General features: G+C 43.4%; 2 protein-coding genes across 5 annotated transcripts in view; one reads left to right on the forward strand and one right to left on the reverse strand.

Annotated features, from left to right (window-relative positions):
* The first annotated feature begins 932 nt into the window (after nucleotides 1–932).
* LOC139418111 (heterogeneous nuclear ribonucleoprotein L-like) lies at nucleotides 933–13,567 on the forward strand. Of its 4 annotated transcripts, none has more exons than XR_011635274.1 (14): nucleotides 933–1,109; nucleotides 1,945–2,063; nucleotides 2,209–2,446; nucleotides 4,488–4,573; nucleotides 4,892–4,988; nucleotides 5,101–5,173; nucleotides 10,613–10,648; nucleotides 10,914–10,982; nucleotides 11,109–11,389; nucleotides 11,951–12,072; nucleotides 12,169–12,370; nucleotides 12,523–12,580; nucleotides 12,667–12,809; nucleotides 13,189–13,567. XR_011635274.1 is itself a non-coding variant. In XM_071167309.1 (14 exons), exons 1-14 carry the CDS (start codon nucleotides 1,029–1,031, stop codon nucleotides 13,245–13,247), a joined length of 1,665 nt encoding a protein of 554 aa, XP_071023410.1. In that variant the 5' UTR covers nucleotides 933–1,028; the 3' UTR covers nucleotides 13,248–13,567. The 4 variants fall into 4 exon arrangements, 2 of the variants coding, with proteins under 2 accessions (XP_071023410.1, XP_071023411.1); XR_011635275.1 differs by having other exon boundaries at nucleotides 12,667–12,857; nucleotides 13,189–13,426; XM_071167309.1 differs by having other exon boundaries at nucleotides 12,714–12,857.
* A 19-nt stretch (nucleotides 13,568–13,586) lies between these two features.
* Nucleotides 13,587–24,341, reverse strand: part of LOC139419465 (cation channel sperm-associated auxiliary subunit gamma-like) — a 32,230-nt gene continuing 21,475 nt past the window's right edge. The window contains exons 17-29 of the mRNA XM_071169412.1: nucleotides 24,055–24,117; nucleotides 23,728–23,929; nucleotides 23,424–23,536; nucleotides 23,024–23,104; nucleotides 22,804–22,860; nucleotides 22,333–22,489; nucleotides 21,847–21,910; nucleotides 21,590–21,688; nucleotides 21,341–21,442; nucleotides 14,457–14,549; nucleotides 14,256–14,355; nucleotides 13,931–14,057; nucleotides 13,587–13,678 (exon numbers count right to left, since the gene is read on the reverse strand). Of these exons, the coding sequence (XP_071025513.1) occupies nucleotides 13,587–13,678; nucleotides 13,931–14,057; nucleotides 14,256–14,355; nucleotides 14,457–14,549; nucleotides 21,341–21,442; nucleotides 21,590–21,688; nucleotides 21,847–21,910; nucleotides 22,333–22,489; nucleotides 22,804–22,860; nucleotides 23,024–23,104; nucleotides 23,424–23,536; nucleotides 23,728–23,929; nucleotides 24,055–24,117 (1,350 nt within the window). The remainder of the gene's footprint in view (nucleotides 13,679–13,930; nucleotides 14,058–14,255; nucleotides 14,356–14,456; nucleotides 14,550–21,340; nucleotides 21,443–21,589; nucleotides 21,689–21,846; nucleotides 21,911–22,332; nucleotides 22,490–22,803; nucleotides 22,861–23,023; nucleotides 23,105–23,423; nucleotides 23,537–23,727; nucleotides 23,930–24,054; nucleotides 24,118–24,341) is intronic.

Consider the following 24,341-nt stretch of genomic DNA (forward strand, 5'->3'; position numbering starts at 1 on the left):
GTTCGTAGAAACATGTCAAGTTTTTTGTTATCAATCCTCCAGTTGTTTTTACAATATATAATCGATAATATTTCAACCGGGCTGTAGCTTCTTCAATAGGAGAGAGAGAAACTGTCTGCTCCAAGCTGTTGCTCATGCAAAACGCTGTTGGCACCCAGCCATCCAATGACGCAATGTGATCTTTCTTGCTCATTTTTCAAAATAAAAGCATGAAACTATGTCTAAAGACTGTTCACAACATGTGGACGCCATAGGAAAAGGAATCTGGTTGATATCCCTTTTTAAATGGAGCGAAGGCAGGCAATGGAACAGAGAGCTTTCAGGAAAAACAGCACCTCCGGGTTGGATTTTCCTCAGGTTTTCGCCTGCAATGTCAGTTCTCTTATACTCAGACAATATTTTGACAGTTTTGGAAACTTTAGAGTTTTCTATCATCTGACAATTATATGCATATTCTGGGCCTGAGAAATAGGCAGTTTCATTTGGGTACGTTTTTCATCCGAACTCCTATGATCTCAAGGATACAACATGTACTGACCAAAATAATTGCAGATAATTTTATGATTTATTAGCTACTCTGAAGAGGTTTTCACAGGGAAACCTTTGCCCATCTCCCAGACAAACTGTACATTATAGCTAAATACTTTAGCATTTGATTTGCAATCCTAAATGTGATTTTTTTGTTGTGAGAAACGATTTGGTAATGGTAGTGCTTGTATCCCCAGCTAACGTTCCATAGACATTGGTAAACATAACGTATTAATTATATGATGTGATATAACATTGGCTAGCTACATTGAATAACACATATTCAAGAGACTAGACATGCAACTTCCCAGTGTTCACCTCTTTCTATCAATGTTTCTACCGTCCAAACACTAGGGGAGGGAAAATGTATCACACTCGGTCTGTTGTGAAAGATTGAAGGATCACTCTCACCACTAAGTGTGCTCGAGCTCCTTTGTGTTACGTTGTAGGATTTCACTCGGCTTCACGATTTTCCATTTGAGGGTTTTGTCTGGGACAACATGGCCGCCGCAGCAGGTCGCTACTACAACGAGGGTGGCAGATCAACGAAAAGACAGAAAACCGAAGACGGGATGACGACGGTAAGCATTGACTCGCGACTTCGTTAGGAAGGAAAGGTGCATGCATCAGTAAAACAAAAATAGCCAGCGTTTTGGAACTTCAAGTGTGCAAAATGTGAGTGCTGAACATGAGCGAGCCTAAACTAGGCGGAACTAGTTAGCTATGGTAACGTTTCTGTAATTAGCTAGCAGAACTAGCCTCACAACCGGCGTTTTTGCTTGTTCAACCAAGCTTGTATATAAAATCATAAACTGTATTAAACGTTAACCATGTTAACTAGTTTTTTTTTTGTCAGATGTGCGGTTAATGAAGCTATGTTTCTAGTAAGCTAACGTTAGCGTTGTGTGATGAAGATTTAAGTTCAGGTTTGTCATCAGGCTCACCATCAATAAAACCAAGCGGAGATACTTGGTGACCGTTTTCATTAATTGAGTACACTTGTTTCCTAGTATGTTCAAACACCGCAATGCATTTGGGCAGAACCTTGTGATGATATCACTTGTTTGTATGGGGTAACGTAAGCTATTTTGGGCCTACGTGGAATGTACGACAAGCGTTAGCCAGCTAACAATCTAATGGCAGGCAGCCATTCCACTCACTTATGCACGGGCTTGTCTTTTCAAGAAGACCAGGCTTTATGCAAAGCCCCCCACTACTCTATAAATTCAGTTTGTGTTGTTCATTATCAACCCCATCATTGTTTAGGATTTTTTTGGTACCCTGGGGTGGTGCCTGTCATTAATGGCGGGTTGGTTTTTGATTGGTATCACACCCTGGGGATGTGTATATTAGCGTGGTATTGTCATCTGTAGTTTTTAAAATGTTTAAATCTAACTTTTTTGTCTTGTTTGTAAGGAGGGCTATGATGACCCCCATAAAACGCTCCCTTCCCCGGTGGTTCACATCAGGGGCCTTGTTGATGGCATCATGGAAGCAGATCTAGTGGAAGCCCTGCAGGAGTTCGGGACCATCAGGTGACTGTCCAACACACTTGAACAAGCCTTTTCTTGGACTGGATAGATTTTAGATTTTGCATCATTGATGTATTTTCTTCCTGTAGCCTATTATTCTAATTACAGTGCATAGAAACAAAATTATTCAATCTTCCATTCTCTTCAGTTATGTGGTCATGATGCCCAAGAAGCGCCAGGCCCTGGTGGAGTATGAGGACTTGAATGGATCCTGCAATGCTGTGACTTACGCAGCTGAGAACCAGGTCTACATTGCTGGGCACCCCTCCTTCATCAACTACTCCACCAGCCAGAAGATCTCCCGGCCCGGAGACCCAGACGACTCACGCAGCGTCAATAACGTGCTTCTGCTCACCATCATGAACCCTATCTACCCCATAACCTCGGTAACACACCCACCGTTATACAAGGCAGCTGTTTCATTGCTATGACAAGGCACCATTGTTTGGCTCACTGCAACACATTGTTAAAGGTCCAATTCAGCCATTTTTTTGTCTCAATACCCAGAAATGATTTGATAAGAATGAAGTACCTTACAGCAAAGAGCAATTTCTCAAGCAAGAATTTCGCAAGGACTGTCAGAGTGGTCTAAGTGGGGAGGTCGAAAACTAGATGTTATTGGCAGAGTCTTTCTCATTAGTCTATTAACTAATTTACCACCAGGCAGGCAGGCCCCAACTCCATCCCAATAAAACAGGCTGACATTTTTGCCAGTCTTTTCAAACAGCTCTTACAATAAAATGGCATTATATTATAATTTTCACAATTTCCCAGTATTATTCCAACCTCAGTGTGGAAATACATTGTAGAATAATAGTGAAGACATCAAAACTATCAAATAACACATGGAATCATGTAGTAACCAAAAAAGTGTTAAACAAAGCAAAATAGATTTTAGATTCTTCAAAGTAGCTTGCCTTTGACAGCTTTGCACATTCTTGGCATTCTCTCAACCAGCTTCACCTGGAATGCTTTTCCAACAGTCTTGAAGGAGTTCCCACATATGCTGAGCACTTTTTGGCTGCTTTTACATCCCTCTGCTGTCCAACTCATCCCAAACCATCTCAATTGGGTTGAGATCCGGTGTATCAATCCGTCACTCTCCTTCTTGGTCAAATAGCCCTTACACAACCTGGAGGTGTGTTGGGTCATTGTCCTATTGAAAAACAAATGATAATCACAGTAAGTGCAAACCAGATGGGATGGTGTATCGATGTAGAATGCTGTGGTACCCATGCTGGTTCAGTGTGCCTTCAATTCTAAATAAACCACAGACCGTGTCACCAGCAAAGCACCTCACACCACCTCCATGCTTCACGTTGGGAACCACACATGTGGCGATAATCCGTTCACCTACTCTCCGTCTCACAAAGACACAGCGGTTGGAACCAAGAAGCTCAAATTTGGACTCATCAGACCAAAGGACAGTTTTCCACTGGTTGAATGTCCATTGCTCGTGTTTCTTGGCCCAAGCAAGTCTTTGTATTTTGGCGTCCTTTTAGTAGTGATTTCTTTGCAGCAATTCAACCTTGAAGTCCTGATTCACACAGTCTCCTCTGGGGCGGCAGGTAGCCTAGTGGTTAGAGCGTTGTACTTGTAACTGAAAGGTGCAAGATCAAATCCCCGAGCTGACAAGGTAAAAATATGTCGTTCTGCCACTGAACAAGGCAGTTAACCCACTGTTCTGAGGCCGTCATTGAAAATAAGAATTTGTTCTTAACTGATTTGCCTAGTTAAATAAAGTTGAAAAAAAAGTTGATGTGTCTGTTAATTGAGTTTATTTGGGCTACAATCTGAGGTTCAGTTAACTCTAGTGAACTTATCCTCTGCAGCAGAGTGGGTCTTCCTTTTCTGTGGCGGTCCTCATGCGAGCCACTTTCAAAGTGCTTGATGGTTTTTGTGACTCTTAAAATTTTCCACATTGACTGATCATGTCTTACAGTAATGATGGACTGTCGTTTGTCTTTGCTTATTTGCGCTGTTCTTGCCATAATATGGACTTGGTCTTTTACTAAATAGGGCTACCTTCTGTATACCACACCTACCTTGTCAAAACACAACTGATTGGCTCAAATGCATTAAGGAAGAAATTCCACAAATTAACAAGGCACTCCTGTTAATTGAAATGCATTCCAGGTGACTACCTCATGAAGCTGGTTTAGAGAATGCCAAGAGTATACAAAGCTGCCATCAAGGCAACTGGTGGCTAATTTGAAGAATCTCAAATATATTTTGATTTGTTTAACACTTTTTTTAATAGTTTTGATGTCCTCACTATTGTTCTACAATGTAGAAAATAGTAAAAAGAAAAATCCTTGAATGAGTCGGTGTGTCAACTTTTGACTGGTACTGTATATAAAACACAGGAAAATCAAGTTTGACTGTACTGGGCCTTCAATCAAACTATTTTGGTTTTCTGTTCTGCAGGATGTGCTGTATACCGTCTGTAACAACTGTGGGCCTGTGCAAAGGATCGTCATCTTCAGGAAGAATGGAGTTCAGGCCATGGTGGAATATCCTTTGCTCAAAATCTCATTGTTCAAAAATGTGTATCGGACCTGGGATCTCATCACCACACAGGTTCACATTCCCTGCAGTCCATGCCACACAATCTTAATTCACTCCACACTTGAAGCTTCTGTCAGCACCCCTGACAAGTCGTCTGCAGGTGGCAGCTAGTAAATATTTGTTTATTTGTTCTTGATATAGGTCTAATTGTGTAACAAGTGCTCGTTGTTTTCGTGAGCAGAGCTTTGAATGACAAGGTGAACATGTAATGTGTAAAGTAGGCAAATGCTTTTATTATCCATAGTTTCCTTCACTTCCCATACATTTGACTCTGTGCAAAGTGCCCAGAGGGCGAAAGCCTCTCTAAATGGGGCAGACATCTACTCTGGCTGCTGCACACTGAAGATTGAGTACGCCAAGGTGAGTGGTTACATGCTTATCTCCATTTGTCCATCCAAACACCGAGCTCATTTCACTGAAGGAACACCGCGATGGGCAAAATAATGAAATGTTTGAATGTCTGTCTTCACAGCCAACCCGCCTCAATGTGTTCAAGAACGACCAGGACACCTGGGACTACACAAACCCCAACCTGAGTGGCCAAGGTAAAACACACACGGCCCCTCAAGCCGTCCCCCTACCCTTCCTCTCCTCCTTTTGCTCTAATGACACTGTGGGATGGGTAGAGTCCCAGGCCTCCGGCTGTAGTGCCTTTGAACGCCCTGCTCCACGGTAACTTTGGCCACAACCACAGCGAGCAGTGGAAGCTGTTCAGAGGCACTACGTCTGTGATGCATCACCCTGTGTCCTCATGCTCTCTCAACACCACAGACGTGCAGTAAGGGCACGAGGAGTGACCTTGAGGGGCAGCCATTTTGCAGCACATGCTCCTGCATGTTGAATCGTCTGCATTGCAGACTTCTGCATGCATTCATGGGTAAACTGATGAATTCCCTGTTATGCCACAGTGAAGAACCTGGGGTCTCATCACACAGGTTCACATTCCCTGCAGTGCATGTCACACCTCACAATCTCACTTCCACACATCAAGCTCCTGTCAGCACCCAGCACCCACTGTGTTGCACCCTAGGCGTCTCACTTGGAATGCCCATGCATCCGTTAATCTTAACATATTGGAGATTTTGTTTGCAAAATACAGTTCTGGTTATTTCTTCCTTTTGATTAGTCAATCACAGTTAAGGTCAAGTTTTGGCATTCAAATCTGTTCCTTGGGGCTTAAGTGTCTGTAGGTTTCAATTCTAGCCAGGGGGTTAGATAACCGCTGACCCTGTAGTTGTCATGGACCAGGTTTCCCTGACACTGGGAGGGATGGGGTGGTTAAGTGAAATGTATAATCCACCCCAGAAATTCAACTCCTGTCAATTTGGTGAAAGCCTATGTTCTACCGGGGTAAAATTAAAATGCTCCGTCTGTGAAATCAGGAAAATCATGAAGGAACGTGTCATAGCTACATGGTTCTCATCACTGGAGATAACACACATTTAATAAAAATAAAAAAACATTACCTGCACTTCAGATCATCAAATCAGCCAGTCGATTGTATTTGTATTTATTATGGATCCCCATTAGCTGCTGCCGAAGCAGCAGCTACTCTTCCTGGGGTCCAGGAAGAGTATGGGCATACATCTATCTGTTTATATCGTCTCATGACAAAGTATATATTTATTTTAGATGGTACACTGTTTAGATTGAGTACAAGTTATTCAGCTCAGTGTCCCCTTGCAATGCACCCTGTGTCTGGGAAACATAGCATTATACTCTGCACTTGCTCTGGGCAGAGAGGAACTGCAAGTTGAATCCAGTGAGAGACTCCTTAATTGATAGTAGTTTTGCCAATGTTACAGCTAGCTAGCTACTTCACATGAAAATTACTTTGTTATTGTGTGTAGCTACGTTTGCTAGTTAGCCAGCCAGTCAGCCCAGAGAGAGTTTTGTAGTCAGATTTCCACAATGATTTTCACATTGCTAACAACCTTATGACAAAATGAAACATTTCTTCAAAGATTTTTTCACATCAAATCAAACTGTCACCTGACTCTCACAAGAGTCAATACATGTGTAGTAGACCTTACGTGAAATGCTTACTTACAAGCCCTTAACCAACAGTGCAGTTCAAGAAAGAGTTAAATTTATTTGTTAAATATTTTCTTAAGTACATTTTTATATAAAGTAACACAAATTAACAATAGAGGCTATATACAGGGGGTACAGGTTAGTTGAGGTAATTTGTACATGTAGGTAGGGGTGAGGTGACTATGCAGTGTAAAAATAAATACATGGGGAGGTGTCGATGTAAATAATCCGGTGGCCATTTGATTAATTGTTCAACAGTCTTATGGCTTGGGGGTAGAAGCTGTTAAGGAGCCTTTTGGTCTTAGACTTTGCGCTCTGTTACCGCTTGCCGTGCGGTAGATGAGAGAACAGTCTATGACTTGGGTCTTTAACCATTTCTGGGGCTTTCCTCTGTCACCGCCTAGTATATAGGTCCTGCATATATTAGTGTTAACACTGTTAATCATAAGACTTAGTGGTTTGTGGTGGATTATCCCTTAATTTTATTTCATTAGGAACATTGCAGAGACATTTGTTCAATGGTATTTCTGGAACTTTCAAGAAGTCCAATTTACGACCTGTCAGTCAGTCGTTTACTCCATTTGTGGATGGATGTTTTGTATCCAAGTAGGGTTTCTTGTGGCATTCTGTCTCCATTTGGAGATGCTGTGGTGCCATGAGTCGAAAATAAAATCATAGAATTCCAGTGATGTATGATGTTTGGTAGATACATTGCTCTTTTAGTTCAACCTCTTAAAGTGCAGAATATTTGGCATCTAATGGGACACGGTGCAACAGCAGTATGTGCTTTTTCCTTGCTTTTAGCCATATGCCCTGATCCCTTTCAGTTAAAAGGGAACACAATTTTAGTTGGAGTGGTAGTCCATTTAATCACCCTGGTGAGGTTTTTTTTTTTTTTTTTTGTAGTTCAGATTCTCATATGAGTCACAATGAATTTGTCTTAGTAGTTTCATGTCCACCATGGCCACATCTTCATTTCAGACACTTGACACTGAGGTAACAGGTGAAAAAACGCCTGTCCCATGTGTTTAGATGGTCCCTGTTAATGTGCGGCTGGCTGCCCCGTGAGAAAGAGGTGCTCCTCATTGTGTCCTCACTGTGCACACTCATACAGACTCCACTACAGCCCCCACCCACTGGTACTCCAAACCAACCAGCTCCTCAGTAAACATCGGACACAATGGGGGCAACAGACACTGGAATTCACACAACCTCAACTCTCAATACTTCCTACTCCCAATTTTCACCACCACTCTCCACTTCTGCAAGGAAAAAACATTTTACTCTTTATCCCACTGTTGGTTTGAGGAAAGTAGTCGTCCTGTTTTGATCATGGTAAGGGCCTGAGACACTCCCAAGAGTCAATTGTGAGCAGACACCCAGCATTAACCACCACCACAGACTGATCTAATAGATTTATAGCCATCCATCCTCTTACAAGTACAGTATATCTCATCTCCAGAATGCTGAAGATCTCACGTTTTGACAAAACACATTGTGTGATGGGGGCGGGAGTCTGGTGTGTGGCCGATAAGGCCACTCCTCCCAGCCCTCGGGATCTGACTGTCAGACACAACCACTTCAGTGAGCAACAGAGGAGTTTTCTAAACACACTCTAAACAGCCTAAGAAGGGAACAGATGACACTACATACTGAGACAATATACAGAGGCAGAGAGAGACCACTCTTTTCCCAAACTACCACTATGCCATCCCATCTCTTGACTTGGGTGTGTGGGCTTCCTTTTGCTATCACTCTCCCATCTTGTGCTGAACAACACAACACACCACCGAGCTGAATATTCACGGCAACGACACACCAAGCTGAATCGCCATGACAACACACCACGCAGACAATGCCATTCCAGATGATTTTACTGCCAAGCACTAGATGCCTTTCACTTCGCCATGGGGGGACCACCTCTATTGTACAAAAAAACAAACAAGCAGCACACGTGTGCCCACTTACATGAGAAGACGCACCCCACAAACTCAAAAGGGGACCACGAAGACACAAGCATCAAACACCCGCCAAGCATACAAGCATAGAGGCAGACTGATAGAAACTTCAGCATTTTCCCAAAGCTCTCTCTGCATTGATGGACTCAGGTGCTGTTTTTTCCCCTTTACCTTCCCCTCCCATTTCCCCTCTTTTCCGTGCTGTTCTTGTTGATTCTACTACGTTGTTTTTTTTTCTTTCTGAACTGGCCCGTAAGTGATACCTCTAACGCCTCCCGTGTGATGCAGGTTTGGCTCTGTGTGTCTGACGACAAGACACGCCTCAATCAAACGGTGCAAATGTCCTCCGGCTTTGCGTTCAAAGCACGGTAAGCTGGAAATTGGCCTCAAATGGCAACCCATAAAAACAAAGCGACAGCAACTTGAAGCCAAGCATGGAAGATTGGTGGATGCTCTTTCTCTGGTGGTGGGGAAAGGTGGAAACTGTGAGTTGAAGCTGGAGTCACAGGTTTGGCGGGTAGGATCCTTGCTGAAGAGTGCCCCCCTACCTGCCCTCTGCATCCTGTGTTCTCCGTGTTTGGTGCTGTAAGTACATGTAAAGAGACATGACTGACCTGGTAATAGATAATGATTGTAATGTAAATGGTTTGTTGTGATTGACTTTGTCAACCCCATATGTGAATCGTTGACTTTTATCAAACTCATGCATCAAATTCCAGGTCTGGAATTTCCTCAGATTTCTGCTAGTGCTCTTTAAGATAGAAATGTGTAGTCTCACAGCAACATGGAAATATCTAGTTTTCCACATTGAGACAGACCACGGTTAGATGTATAAGCTGATGTAGTTTGTAAAATCACAGTAAGCTGGACATTTTAGGACATTTCTTTGTTTGTTGTTGGGTAGTCCATGATATTATCCAGGTGACATCCCTTAGTGATGTCACCTATTAAATCCACTTTAATCAGTGTAGACGAAGGGGAGGAGACTGGTTAAAGAGGGATTTTTATGCCTTGAGACATGGATTGTGTATGTGCCATTCAGAGGGTGAATGGGCAAAACAAAATATTGGGGTATGTTGGGCTCCTGAGTCGCGCAGTGGTCTAAGGCACTGCATCTCAGTGCAAGAGGCGACACTACAGTACCTGGTTCGAATGCAGGCTGAATCACATTCGGCCATGATTGGGAGTCCTATAGGGCAGCGCACAATTGGCCCAGCATCATCCGGGTTTGGCCAGGATAGGCCGTCATCGTAAATAAGAATTTGTTCTTAACCGACTTGCCTAGTTAAATAAAGGTAAACATTTTATTTAAAAATTGCAGGTGCCAGGCGCACCAGTTTGTATGTGTCAAGAACTGCAATGCTGCAGGGTTTTTCACGCTCAATTTCCTGTGTGTACTAGGAATGCTCCACCACCTAAAGGACATCCATTAAACTTGACAACTGTGGTAGTCAACATTGTCCAGGATCCCTGTGGAATGCTTGACACCTTGTAGAGTACATACCGACGAACTGAGGCTGTTCAACTCAATATTAGGAAAGTGTTCCTAATATTTTGTAAACTCAGTATATTCATTCACACAAAATAGGTCCAGCATTCCAGGCAATGGCAATATGAAATTCCAGGCCTGGTTTTTGTTTTTCTGTCAACTGTATTTCAGACTTTGTGGCCCATGGGTGGGGTACCATGCATTTGTTGTCAGACTAGGAAACCCAACTCATGCTAGAATCAATCAGTTGTTTTGATGTCTACATTTAATAGCTCAATAAAGAGTATAATAATTCGGGAATTAAAAATGTATCTTAATTCATGTAACCCGTTAGTTGTTTCAATTTGTTTTTGCCACGGTTGTGCTCTAGTCTGCTTTCTTAGAACATCCTTCACAATATAATATTTTTCTAATAAATCTATTGAGCCTTTCTTTAGGTAGAAGAATATTTGTTTAGAGTTTGTACATAATTTGTTTTTGACTATGTGTATGTACCTGTACAGATGCTGACGCTGAAGGCAATTGGAACAATTCACAAGGTGTGTGAGTTCGAATGGGAGTGGTTAAGAGTATCCATTCCATTTGCTGTGCTAATGTTAAATCCTCCTACAAATCTCCAGTATGTTACATTTTGTAGTTATGGTAACAAATACATATGATTTTCTTAACACGCTCAATATCTCTACCCAGCTTCTTGTGCATGTTAATCACAGCACTGACCCATAGTTTGTAGATGTGCCCCTTTTGACACACTGATAGACTGTCGAGTCAGGGGCTCACTTTATTGCTGTTTCTTACCCTCAGATCCCAATGCCAACCCCAACAAGCGTGTGAGACAGCCAGCACTACTAGGAGACCATCCTCCAGAGTATGGTAGGCAGAGACGTTCATTGTACTATGAGCGTCACAGGTCAACTCTGTTGGGATGTCTAGAATGACTCCAGTAACGGTTTGAGTCGGTTTGCCCAATCACCTCTGTATATCTTTTTCTTTCACAAGGCGGCCCAACCGGTGGTTATCACGGCTACCATGATGAAAGTGGCTACGGACCTCCTCCACACTATGAGGGTGGTCGCCGCGTGGGGCCTCTGATGGGAGGGCGTGGCCGCGGACGTGGCGGCAGTTACGGGGGACCTGGGTATGGACATGGCCCACCTCCCCCTGGTGACTACAGCGCCCACGCTGACTCCCCCGTTGTCATGGTGTACGGCCTGGAGCCCGCAAAAATCAACGCTGACAGGGTCTTCAACGTCTTCTGTCTCTACGGCAATGTGGAGCGGGTGAGTTCAGATGGGAACGGCGCATTACTGAGGCGGAGGTTATAGACTCTTCAGGGTTATGTTCTTGCTGGGGGTATAGACTGGTGAAAACAAGGTTCTATGGTCATGTTGGAGGTGGGTAGTAGCAGTGGTGGAGAAAGTACTCAATTGTCGTACTTGAGTAAAAGTGAAATACCTTAATAGAAAATGACTTTAGTAGTATTCTACTTGGTGACTTTCACTTACGGACAGACAGGCACACTCAATTACAAATGCTGTATTTGTGTTTAGTGAGTCTGCCAGATCAGAGGAAGTAGGGATGACAACGCATAATATTGATAGGTGTGTGAATTGGACCATATTGCTGCCCTGCCTGAGCATTCGAAATTTAATTTTGGGTGTCCGGGTAAATGTATTGGAGGAAATCACGTTTTCTTTAGGAATGTAGTGGAGTAAAAGTTGTCAAATATAAATAGTAAGGTACAAATACCCCCAAAAACAACTTTAAAGTACTACTTAAGTATTTTTACACCACTGGATAGTAGGATAGGTTTTCTGAGCCCTGTCCCCCTCCGTCCTCAGGTGAAGTTCATGAAGAGTAAGCCGGGGGCAGCCATGGTGGAGATGGGCGACTGCTACGCTGTGGACCGCGCCATCAGCCACCTCAACAACAACTTCCTGTTTGAACAGAAGCTCAACGTCTGGTCAGTGCTGCTTTCAAACTCTGCATACACATTGATGTCCATAGAAACTGACTAGAAACACATTGATGCAACATGTTGTCCATCCTCTGTCCACAGTGTGTCCAAGCAGCAGGCCATCATGCCTGGTCAGTCCTACGAGCTGGAGGATGGCTCCAGCAGCTTCAAGGACTTCCATGGCTCCCGCAACAACCGCTTCACCTCCCCGGAGCAGGCGGCCAAGAACCGCATTCAGCACCCAAGCAACGTCCTGCACTTCTTCAACGGGCAGCCCGACATCTCCGTGGAGGTCTTCAACGGGGTAAGACAACTGGAGAGGATTGGGGGCTGGAAGCTTAGAATTGGGCTGTTGGTTCTCTTGGGAGGGTTGAACTTGACAAGTTTGGCTTACTTAGTTTGTGTGTGGGTGGAAAATGCATTTCTCATGAACAAACCCTTTATCTATCCTTTCAGGTCTGTGAGGAACTTGGTGTGAAGAACCCATCTAACATCAAACTCTTTACTGGAAAGAGTGAGTATTATGAACTTTATTTGCATGAATTATGTTTCATCTGGTCTTTCAAATTGGAGTGAGTTCCCATTGGTTTGATGTTGCAGTGTCAATAAATTGGAATGTGTGTCTCTCGCCTCGGGTGGCGCGACAGGTGAGCGGAGCTCATCCGGGCTGCTGGAGTGGGAATCTATAAACGACGCCATGGAGGCTCTGGCCATGATGAACCACTACCAGATGAAGAACCCCAGTAAGTACTCAGACTGCGATAACAACACCACAGCTAATGATACCAACGGTGAGCAAACACACAGTAACTAGTCTGTCATTCAGGAGTGACTTTCCCAAAAACATGATCTTTAGTACTAAGATCAGTCTGGGATTCATTTGAAGGCCCTGCACCACCCTACCGACAATGAGCCTTTTTAAAAGGCAATTTACCAAATGTTCACAGATCACATTCATGGTAAACGCTGCGGATGTTGACTCATGCATAAATGGAGGAACACTGATCTTAATGCAAAAAATTCTTTGTTTTTGGGAATTCACCCCAGACTAGTTAATGAGAATGTATTATTCTGGCCCGACATCTCTCCACAGTTGGCTAACCTTCCCCCCCTTTCTTCCAGGTGGTCCGTACCCCTACACACTGAAGCTGTGTTTCTCAACCGCGCAGCATGCCAATTAGGCATGCCAACTGCCCCCCCCCTTAACTCTGTGTCCATACATAGTGTATATTGCAGTCACGTCTTCACTCCAAGTCCCCTCTATGACCCAATGAATTGTAAACAAAATGTATGAGATTGACCAGCGTTTTCCTTTAACTTAAGTGATTATATTGAGGGCAAGATTTTTTACCAGAGTGTGTATTGTTTGATTTTTATTTTAAAACATTTGAATTTGTTCAGTACATTAGACCTCAGAACAAATAACCTTTTCCTATTATGAAACAAATTAAAATTCCATGTTAACACTGCCTCTTTTTTTAATAAACTGAATGGTGAACTATGGTGCTATTTTTCTTCTTTCAATTAGTAGATGTTAGGCTTAAGCCCTGCCTTGAATCCCTGGATCTGTGAAATCCATCCCCTATACTAGGTGCCAGTGAGACATCGGATTCTGAAACACAGATGCCACCCTCTTCAGTACATAGCATCAGATACAAAACCATGAACAATGTCAGAAGAAATACAGTTCACTCTTAGTTACATCCGAACAGAACAATTTGATCGCTGTAGGCGGTTGATTACTAATCCCATTCTCAAGGAGCATGCACTGTATCACTAACTTTGAGGTACGACTGTTTGCAGTCAACAACTAATCACTGAATATACAGGTCATTCTCAAAGATAAGGTTTTGGGGTGGTTTACCATGCGCTGCGTGGGTCCTGTGCTTGGTGGCATGGTAGGCTGCCTTTAACAGATTCTTCAAGCCTGGACCACAGCAGTTATACACAATGAAGCAGAAGAGGATTCCTACGATGGTGGCCAGAGTCATCTGGAGGAAGAAAGACAGGTCAACCAAATGTAATACTTGACAACAGTGCAGAAAGAGTTGTGGTTCTATTCTATTTGAGTCCAGGGTTACATCCCAAATTGCACCCTATTGCCTATTTAGTGCACTACTTCTGACCAGAGAAAGTTGTGCACTATATAGGGAATAGGGTACCATTTGGGACGCATACAGGGAACACACCAGCATGTAGAAAAGGCCTCTGCTGGGGTCCAATGGGAATCCATGCACATGGAGTATAAACCGCAACGCATAGTCACAGTACGTACTCAAATCTATACCCCTAAAGAAGAACACAAGGCACTGTTAATATGCAATCAGACCTTTTGTGTGCACCCATTGACAAAAGGTACACCCTATACACAGATGTAATGCAGAACTTACTTGTTTGAGACTTCGATGACAAAGTAATAGTCTGGTGCTTCCAGGCTCTGAGCCGCCATGTTGCCACAGGGAGATTTCCCCTGACACATCCACCTGCACATCAACAAGTAGCCCAGTCAGTGATCAGTATGTAGCCTGGTACCAGACCTGATTGTGCTGTATAGCCAACTCACATTTTACTGCACCTATCCAGTGTATGTGACAATATACAGTGCATTCAGAAATTATTCAGAACCCTTGACTTTATCCACATTTAGTTAACTGCTGTATTTTAAAATTTATTACATACATTTTTCCTCAAATCTACACACAATACCACTTAATCACAAAGCAAACATGGTTGCTAATTTATTAAAAACAAAACTAAATACCCTATTTTAAGTATTCAGACACTTTGCTATGAGACTCAATTGAGCTCCGGTACATCCTTTTTCTACAACTTGGGAGTCCACCTGTGGTAAATTCAATTGATTGGACATGATCTGGAAAGACACACACGTCTATATAAGGTCCCACAGTTGACAATGCATGTCAGAGCAAAAACCAAGCCATGAGGTCGAAGGAATTGTCCATAGAGCACCGAGACAGGATTGTGTCGAGGCACAGATCTGGGGAAGGGTACCAAAACTGCTGCATTATAGGTCCCCAAGAACACAGTGGCCTCCATCATTCTTAAATGGAAGAAGTTTGGAACCAACAAGACTCCCCAGAGCTGGCCGGCGGGCCAAACTAAGCAGTTGTGGGAGAAGGGCCTTGGTCAGGGAGGAGACCAAGAACCCAATGGTCAATCTGACAAAAATGTTGGGCCTGAATGTCAAGCGTCACGTCTGGAGGAAACCTGGTACCATCCCTACGGTGAAGCATGGTGGTGGCAGCATCATGCTGTGGGGATGTTTTTCAGCAGCAAGGACTGTGACACTAGTCAGGATCGAGGGAAAGATGAGCGAGATACTTGATGAAAACCTGCTCCGGGGCATTCAGGACCTCAGACTGGGATGAAGGTTCACCTTCCAACAGGACAACGACCCTAAGCATACAGCCAAGACAATGTAGGAGTGGCTTCGAGACAAGTCTCAATGTCCTTGAGTGCCAGAGCCCGGACATAAACCTGATCGAACATCTCTGGAGACCTGAAAATAGTTGTGCAGCAAGGCTCCCCATCCAACCTCACAGAGCTTGAGAGGCTCTGCAGTGAAGAATGGGAGAAACTCCCCAAAAAAGATGTGCCAAGCTTGTAGCGTCATACCCAAGAAGACTTCAGTCTATAATCGCTGCCAAAGGTGCTTCAACTATGTACCCAGCAAAGGGTCTGAATACTTAAGTAAATCTAAATGCAAATGCACTGTGAGTATGTCTTTTTTTTTAATGTAACCTTTATTTAACCAGGAAGGGCTCATTGAGATTTAAAATCTAATTTTCAAGAGCGTCCTGGCCAAGATAGGCAGCACCAAGTCATTACAAAAAATACAGACAAACAACATGAAAAACTACAAGTAATCACCATAGAATTCACAAGAGTATAACAAAATCAAAAACAGCAAATTAAAAACATTGACAGGTCAGGGAATCAGTCTCAAGATCATTCATCAGTGATTTAAAAATACCAATCGGGACAAGTTCTTCCAGTTTAAAAGTATTTTGTAAGGCGTTCCACGACGATGGCGCAGAGTACATAAAAGCCCTTTTACCAAATTCAGTTCGGACATTTGGAACAGTTAGCAGGATAAAGTCCAGCGAACGAAGAGAGTACCCACCACATTTCCGAACAATAAAAATGCCCAAATAAAAAGGTAGTAAACCCCAAATGGCTTTGTAAATCAAAGTATACCAGTGCCTACGAGTGACTAGAGAAGGCCAGCCAACCCTGGTATACAAAGTGATGCGTAAGGGTGTGTGTGTGTGTGTGTGTGTGTATATATATATATATATATATATATATATATATATACACACACTGCTCAAAAAAACTAAAGGGAACACAAACAACACAATGTAACTCCAAGTTAATCACACTTCTGTGAAATAAAAATGTCCACTTAGGAAGCAACACTGATTGACAATAAATTTCACATGCTGTTGTGCAAATGGAATAGACAACAGGTGGAAATTATAGGCAATTAGCAAGACACCCCCAATAAAGGAGTGGTTCTGCAGGTGATAACCACAGACCACTTCTCAGTTCCTATGACTGATGTTTTAGTTATTTTTGAATGCTGGCGGTGCTTTCACTCTAGTGGTAGCATGAGACGGAGTCTACAACCCACACAAGTGGCTCAGGTAGTGCAGTTCATCCAGGATGGCACATCAATGCGAGCTGTGGCAAGAAGGTTTGCTGTGTCTGTCAGCGTAGTGTCCAGAGCATGGAGGCGCTACCAGGAGACAGGCCAATACATCAGGAGACGTGGAGGAGGCCGTAGAAGGGCAACAACCCAGCAGCAGGACCGCTACCTCTGCCTTTGTGCAAGGAGGAGCAGGAGGAGCACTGCCAGAGCCCTGCAAAATGACCTACAGCAGGCCACAAATGTGCATGTGTCTGCTCAAACGGTCAGAAACAGACTCCATGAGGGTGGTATGAGGGCCCGACGTCCACAGGTGGGGGTTGTGCTTTACAGTCCAACACCGTGCAGGACGTTTGGCATTTGTCAGAGAACACCAAGATTGGCAAATTCGCCACTGGCACCCTGTGCTCTTCACAGATGAAAGCAGGTTCACACTGAGCACATGTGACAGACGTGACAGTCTGGAGACGCCGTGGAGAACGTTCTGCTGCCTGCAACATCCTCCAGCATGACCGGATTGGCGGTGGGTCAGTCATGGTGTGGGGTGGCATTTCTTTGGGGGGCCGCACAGCCCTCCATGTGCTCGCCAGAGGTAGCCTGACTGCCATTAGGTACCGAGATGAGATCCCCAGACCCCTTGTGAGACCATATGCTGGTGTGGTTGGCCCTGGGTTCCTCCTAATGCAAGACAATGCTAGACCTCATGTGGCTGGAGTGTGTCAGCAGTTCCTGAAAGAGGAAGGCATTGATGCTATGGACTGGCCCGCCTGTTCCCCAGACCTGAATCCAATTGAGCACATCTGGGACATCATGTCTCGCTCCATCCACCAATGATGCACCACAGACTGTCCAGGAGTTGGCAGATGCTTTAGTCCAGGTCTGGGAGGATATCCCTCAGGAGACCATCCGCCACCTCATCAGGAGCATGCCCAGGCGTTGTAGGGAGGTCATAGAGGCTCGTGGAGGACACACACACTACTGAGCCTCATTTTGACTTGTTTTAAGGACATTACATCAAAGTTGGATCAGCCTGTAGTGTGGTTTTCCACTTTAATTTCGAGTGTGACTCCAAATCCAGACCTCCATGGGTTGATAAATTTGATTTCCATTGATAATTTTTGTGTGATTTTATATGTATATATAACATATATATATATATGTGTATGTATATGTATGTATGTATGTATATATGTATATATATATATATTCATATGTCATGAAGTGGAACGATACATGTGTATGTATGTATATATATATATATATATATATATATATATATACATACATACATACACACACAAGTGTATATGTATATATATATATATGTATATATATATATATGTGTATATATATATATATATATGTGTATATGTATGTATTGGTGTATATATATATATATGTGTAGATGTGTGTATATATATATATATATATATATATATATATATACATATACATACATACATACAGTGCCTTGCGAAAGTATTCGGCCCCCTTGAACTTTGCGACCTTTTGCCACATTTCAGGCTTCAAACATAAAGATATAAAACTGTATTTTTTTGTGAAGAATCAACAACAAGTGGGACACAATCATGAAGTGGAACGACATTTATTGGATATTTAAAAAAATAAAAAAATAAAAAAAACTGAAAAATTGGGCGTGCAAAATTATTCAGCCCCCTTAAGTTAATACTTTGTAGCGCCACCTTTTGCTGCGATTACAGCTGTAAGTCGCTTGGGGTATGTCTCTATCAGTTTTGCACATCGAGAGACTGACATTTTTTCCCATTCCTCCTTGCAAAACAGCTCGAGCTCAGTGAGGTTGGATGGAGAGCATTTGTGAACAGCAGTTTTCAGTTCTTTCCACAGATTCTCGATTGGATTCAGGTCTGGACTTTGACTTGGCCATTCTAACACCTGGATATGTTTATTTTTGAACCATTCCATTGTAGATTTTGCTTTATATTTTGGATCATTGTCTTGTTGGAAGACAAATCTCTGTCCCAGTCTCAGGTCTTTTGCAGACTCCATCAGGTTTTCTTCCAGAATGGTCCTGTATTTGGCTCCATCCATCTTCCCATCAATTTTAACCATCTTCCCTGTCCCTGCTGAAGAAAAGCAGGCCCAAACCATGATGCTGCCACCACCATGTTTGACAGTGGGGATGGTGTGTTCAGCTGTGTTGCTTTTACGCCAAACATAACGTTTTGCATTGTTGCCAAAAAGTTCAATTTTGGTTTCATCTGACCAGAGCACCTTCTTCCACATGTTTGGTGTGTCTCCCAAGTGGCTTGTGGCAAACTTTAAACAACACTTTTTATGGATATCTTTAAAAAATGGCTTTCTTCTTGCCACTCTTCCATAAAGGCCAGATTTGTGCAATATACGACTGATTGTTGTCCTATGGACAGAGTCTCCCACCTCAGCTGTAGATCTCTGCAGTTCATCCAGAGTGATCATGGGCCTCTTGGCTGCATCTCTGATCAGTCTTCTCCTTGTATGAGCTGAAAGTTTAGAGGGACGGCCAGGTCTTGGTAGATTTGCAGTGGTCTGATACTCCTTCCATTTCAATATTATCGCTTGCACAGTGCTCCTTGGGATGTTTAAAGCTTGGGAAATCTTTTTGTATCCAAATCCGGCTTTAAACTTCTTCACAACAGTATATCGGACCTGCCTGGTGTGTTCCTTGTTCTTCATGATGCTCTCTGCGCTTTTAACAGACCTCTGAGACTATCACAGTGCAGGTGCATTTATACGGAGACTTGATTACACACAGGTGGATTGTATTTATCATCATTAGTCATTTAGGTCAACATTGGATCATTCAGAGATCCTCACTGAACTTCTGGAGAGTTTGCTGCACTGAAAGTAAAGGGGCTGAATAATTTGGCACGCCCAATTTTTCAGTTTTTGATTTGTTAAAAAAGTTTGAAATATCCAATAAATGTCGTTCCACTTCATGATTGTGTCCCACTTGTTGTTGATTCTTCACAAAAAAATACAGTTTTATATCTTTATGTTTGAAGCCTGAAATGTGGCAAAAGGTCGCAAAGTTCAAGGGGGCCGAATACTTTCGCAAGGCACTGTATATGTATGTATATAGGTATGTGTGTATATATACAGTTGAAGTCGAGAGTTTACATTACACTTAGGTTGGAGTCATTAAAACTAGTTTTCAACAACTCCACAAATTTCTTGCTAACAGTCATTGTTGGTTAGGACATCTACTTTGTGCATGACACAAGTAATTTCTCCAACAACTGTTTACAGACAGATTATTTCACATATAATTCACTGTATCAATTCCAGTGTGTCAGAAGTTTACATACACTAAGTTGACTGTGCCTTTAAACAGCTTGGAAAATTCCAGAAAATTATGTCATGGCTTTAGAAGATTCTGATAGGCTAATTGACATCATTGAGTCAATTGGAGGTGTACCTGTGGATGTGTTTCAAGGCCTACCTTCAAACTCATGGGCTCCTTGCTTGACATCATGTGAAAATCATAAGAAATCAGCCAAGACCTCAGAAAAATAATTGTAGACCTCCAGAAGTCTGGTTCATCCTTGGGAGCAATTTCCAAACGCCTGAAGGTACCACGCTCATCTGTACAAACAATAGTACGCAAGCATAAACACCATGGGACCACACAGCCATCATACCGCTCAGGAACGAGAAGTGTCCTACCTCCTTGAGATTAACGTACTTTAGTGCGAAATGTGCAAATCACTCCCAGAACCACAGCAAAGGACCTTGTGAAGATGCTGGAGGAAATAGGTACAAAAGTATCTATATCCAGAGTAAAACGAGTCCTATATCAACATAACCTGAAAGGCCGCTCAGCAAGGAAGAAGCCACTGCTCCAAAACCGCCACACAAAAGCCAGACTACGGTTAGCAACTGCCCATGGAGACAAAGATCGTACTTTTTGGAGAAATGTCCTCTGGTCTGATGAAACAAAAATATAACTGTTTGGCCATAATGACCATCGTTATGTTTGGAGGAAAAAGGGGGGGGGCTTGCAAGCCGAAGAACACCATCCCAACCGTGAAGCACGGGGGTGGCAGCATCATGTTGTGGGGGTGCTTTGCTGCAGGAGGGACTCGTGCACTTCACAAAATAGATGGCTTCATGAGGAAGGACAATTATATGGATATATTGAAGCAACCTCTCAAGACATCAGTCAGGAAGTTAAAGCTTGGTCGCAAATGGGTCTTCCAAATGGACAATGACCCCAAGCATACTTCCAAAGTTGTGGCAAAATGGCTTAAGGACAACAAAGTCAAGGTATTGGAGTGGCCATCACAAAGCCCTGACCTCAATCCTATAGAAAATTTGTGGGCAGAACTGAAAAAGCATGTGCGAGCAAAAAGGCCTACAAACCTGACTTAGTTACATCAGCTCTGTCAGGAGGAATGGGCCGAAATTCACCCAACTTATTGTGGGAAGCTTGTGGAAGACTACCTGAAACGATTGACCCAAGTTAAACAATTTAAAGGCAATGCTACCAAATACTTACTGAGTGTATGTAAACTTCTGACTCACTGGGAATGTGATGAAAGTAATAAAAGCTGAAATAATGTGTATATATGTGTAGGTGAGTGTTACCGAATCTTGTTTGTATTGCCATGCATGACCACGAATCCTTCCTTAGTGATATTAACACTGCTGTCCATGTCTTCAAACATCCAGACCAGTGTCCTCTGGGAGCTGTGGGACAGAGGGAAACCAGGGTGAATCACACACATATGCATCTCTATTTGTATCGTATTTTAAACCAACCTGGTCCTAATATATTAAAACGATACATTTGGTTCCTGTGTGTTTTCCTGTGTAGCTCCAGTGCAACTCCATTACCTGTAGTTGAGGCTGTTATACATAAGCACCTCCTCTGGAGTGTAGAGGCGGATGTGATCTTTCGAGTAAGCTCCTCCGCCAACCACCTTAAAGGTATAGCTGTAGTGTAACAATTAGAGACAGTATGATATCAAGCCATGGGCTTCAACAACAGCAATTAATGTATAGAAACCACAAAGACGTTTCTTTTTATGTCTTGAGTACAAAAAGGTAGCACAAGATGGGATGAGATTAATATGAAGGGGGAGGGGGTTTACCTCCCGAGGAATCTCTCGGACTCTCCAGAGACCATATCCTGGATCAAGAAGAAGGGATAGAACACTGCAGACACAGAGACACAATGGAGGACATGTAAATTGGGTAGGTAGTTGACGGCAGGTAGCCTAGTAGTTAGAGCGTTGGGCCAGTAACCCAAAGGTTGCTGGATCGAATCCCTGAGCTGACAAGGTAAAAACCTGTCCTTCTGCCCAAGCAAGGCAGTTAGCCCACTGTTCCCCGGGCGCTGAAGACGTGGATGTCGATTATTGCAGCACCTCTCTGATTCAGAGGGGTTGGGTTAAATGCAGAAGACACATTCCCTATTTAGAGGGGGCTTACATTATACATTTTCACTGCCGTGCTCCCCGCCGCACTAATGTACAAGATGTATGTGTGCAATTTAGATTTAGGTTGAGGGTCAAAACTTATGTCTTCGCAAACGTTGACTATTTCAAATCAGGTTTAGTTCAGGGTCATAGTCTCACGGTCTTCGTAGTAAAAGCAAGGCATGATGGGGTCGGGTTTGGGGCAGTTGAAGTAGCGCTTGTTGTTGTTGGCACACTGCTCCAGGGTGGTTGTGATGTCAAACGCCAGGCGGTTCCCGGGAGGGCAGCCAATGTAGATGGGCACCCTGTGCAGCCCCTAAGTGGTGGTGCAAAACAAAACGGAATATCAGTTACAGGTGGCAGAGACATGTATGCCTGGTCACACTATAGGGCTGAGCTGAGCTGTATTGGGCTAGCCTGGTAACACATCCACCATAGTTGCTGGAATTGTGATGGAAAGGATGACATGAAAGGAAAATAATCGAGCCATGTGAATTATGCATTAGATGGCATTGAATGGCCTATAGCACCAGTGTTTTCAATGCATTGGGTTGTCTTGAAGTTGACCCTACTAAGTGAGTCTAACAAAATAGGACAGCATAGATGGAGTACAGACAACATAATACTGACTCTAAGGGCTATCCCCTGGTCTTTCTGTTGGTAGCACTTCATCTCCGAGCTGCTCACCTGCATTCACACATCAGTTTGAGAGAGAGAGAGAGAGAGACCCATGGTGGATAGAAGACTCAACAACACTACTCATAAAACATCTCCAAACATTCAGAGTTGTAGCATTCCCTGTCAAATATATGAGCCATATTGTTCCAGGCCCTCGCCGTTCGCATCTCACCCTTAGCAGGAGGTTGAAAGCCAGGAGCCCCTCACCCGCCAGCACTTGACCGGGAAACAGCCCCCTGTCTTTCACAGTCACCTGGGAACGTGGAAGAACAACATTTTGTTCTGTTATGGTAACACTATACAGTTTGTCCTGTTTGCTCAGTTGGTAGAGCACGCTAGGGTCGTGGGCCATGGGTTCGATTGCCACTGGGGCCACGATGTGAAAATGTATGCATGCTCTGGATAAAAGTGTCTGCTAAATGGCAAATATTATATTACACTGAGCTGTGAGCACACTTCCACTGTGATCAACTGAAAATATGTGAAAATGAAGCTGTGTGAGAAATATGTTGTAGGTTGTAAAAGTCAAGGACATACTGAGGTATCTTAGGCTTGGTTTCTGTATGTGTTACCTTATATAACACGGCCCCTCTGTTGAAGAGCTCGTTCCTGGTCACAGACACATGGATGTAGCGGTTGTTGGATACCTCAGCTGAGAGCCAGATGTAGTTGATGTCACTGAGCTCTTTAAGGTACGACAATCATTAGAGACACACAACAAATGACGTAAAACATCACAGGAACGCCAACAGAATGCTCTTAAACAGTTCATTAGTATGTTGAAATGATTTTCACTGGTGTATGACTTGAGTACAAACAGCATTCACTTTCTTTTAAATATAGCCTAATGAACATGAGCCCATTCTCTGCTCCCACCTCGGGGTTTCTCCTCCACAGAGAGGTGTTTGGCTGAGCCGCAGGCGATGTAGATGGAGAAGGAGAAGGAGGAGACCCGGTCCAGGTACACCATGTCTGGGAAGGTGATCTCCGAACTCATGTAGGCCCGGGAGTAGCCCCCAATCTCCACGTTAAAGCCTGTGGACGACACGCCGTTGCTAGCCATGTAGAAGTAGTAGTCCTGGAGAGCCAAGAGGACATGATTGGTATTAAGGGGTAAAAGGAAACTTTCATGTGGAGTGACAGATGGTGTATATATGTGTGTGTTTTCTGTGCAGGGTCAAACTCTTAGAAGAAGAATCTGACCGCATATATAACTTTGTCCTTCCACCAGCGCCAGGTTGGGTTATGGACGGGATCGCCAATGTCCTGGAAAGAGGTAAAGTCAATCAAGTCAGTATCGTTAAATCCTTCACAAAAGCAATGCCTCCTCTGGCAATCACAACAGCACTGAGGTGAGGGATTTCACCAGCCTGATGGGAGGCGGTAATTTTACACTGGAGCTTGAGGAAGGAGAATGAAGGAGTAGGACACAATCCCAAATCGGCCCCTCGATTCTTCGCTCTATGCACTTGTGGAGATCTGAGGTAGAT

The sequence above is a fragment of the Oncorhynchus clarkii genome, chromosome 10 (genome assembly GCF_045791955.1).
Source record: "Oncorhynchus clarkii lewisi isolate Uvic-CL-2024 chromosome 10, UVic_Ocla_1.0, whole genome shotgun sequence".
In the NCBI taxonomy this organism is placed as follows: Eukaryota; Metazoa; Chordata; class Actinopteri; order Salmoniformes; family Salmonidae; genus Oncorhynchus; species Oncorhynchus clarkii.

What these genes read in the sequence shown, in the direction of transcription:
- LOC139418111 (XM_071167309.1), top strand. Translation starts at nt 1,029, where the DNA reads ATGGCCGCCGCAGCAGGTCGCTACTACAACGAGGGTGGCAGATCAACG. An exon ending in CAGGAGTTCGGGACCATCAG is followed by an intron (nt 2,064 to 2,208) that starts GTGACTGTCCAA and finishes CATTCTCTTCAG; the next exon opens with TTATGTGGTCATGATGCCCA. An exon ending in CCGTGGAGGTCTTCAACGGG is followed by an intron (nt 12,371 to 12,522) that starts GTAAGACAACTG and finishes CTATCCTTTCAG; the next exon opens with GTCTGTGAGGAACTTGGTGT.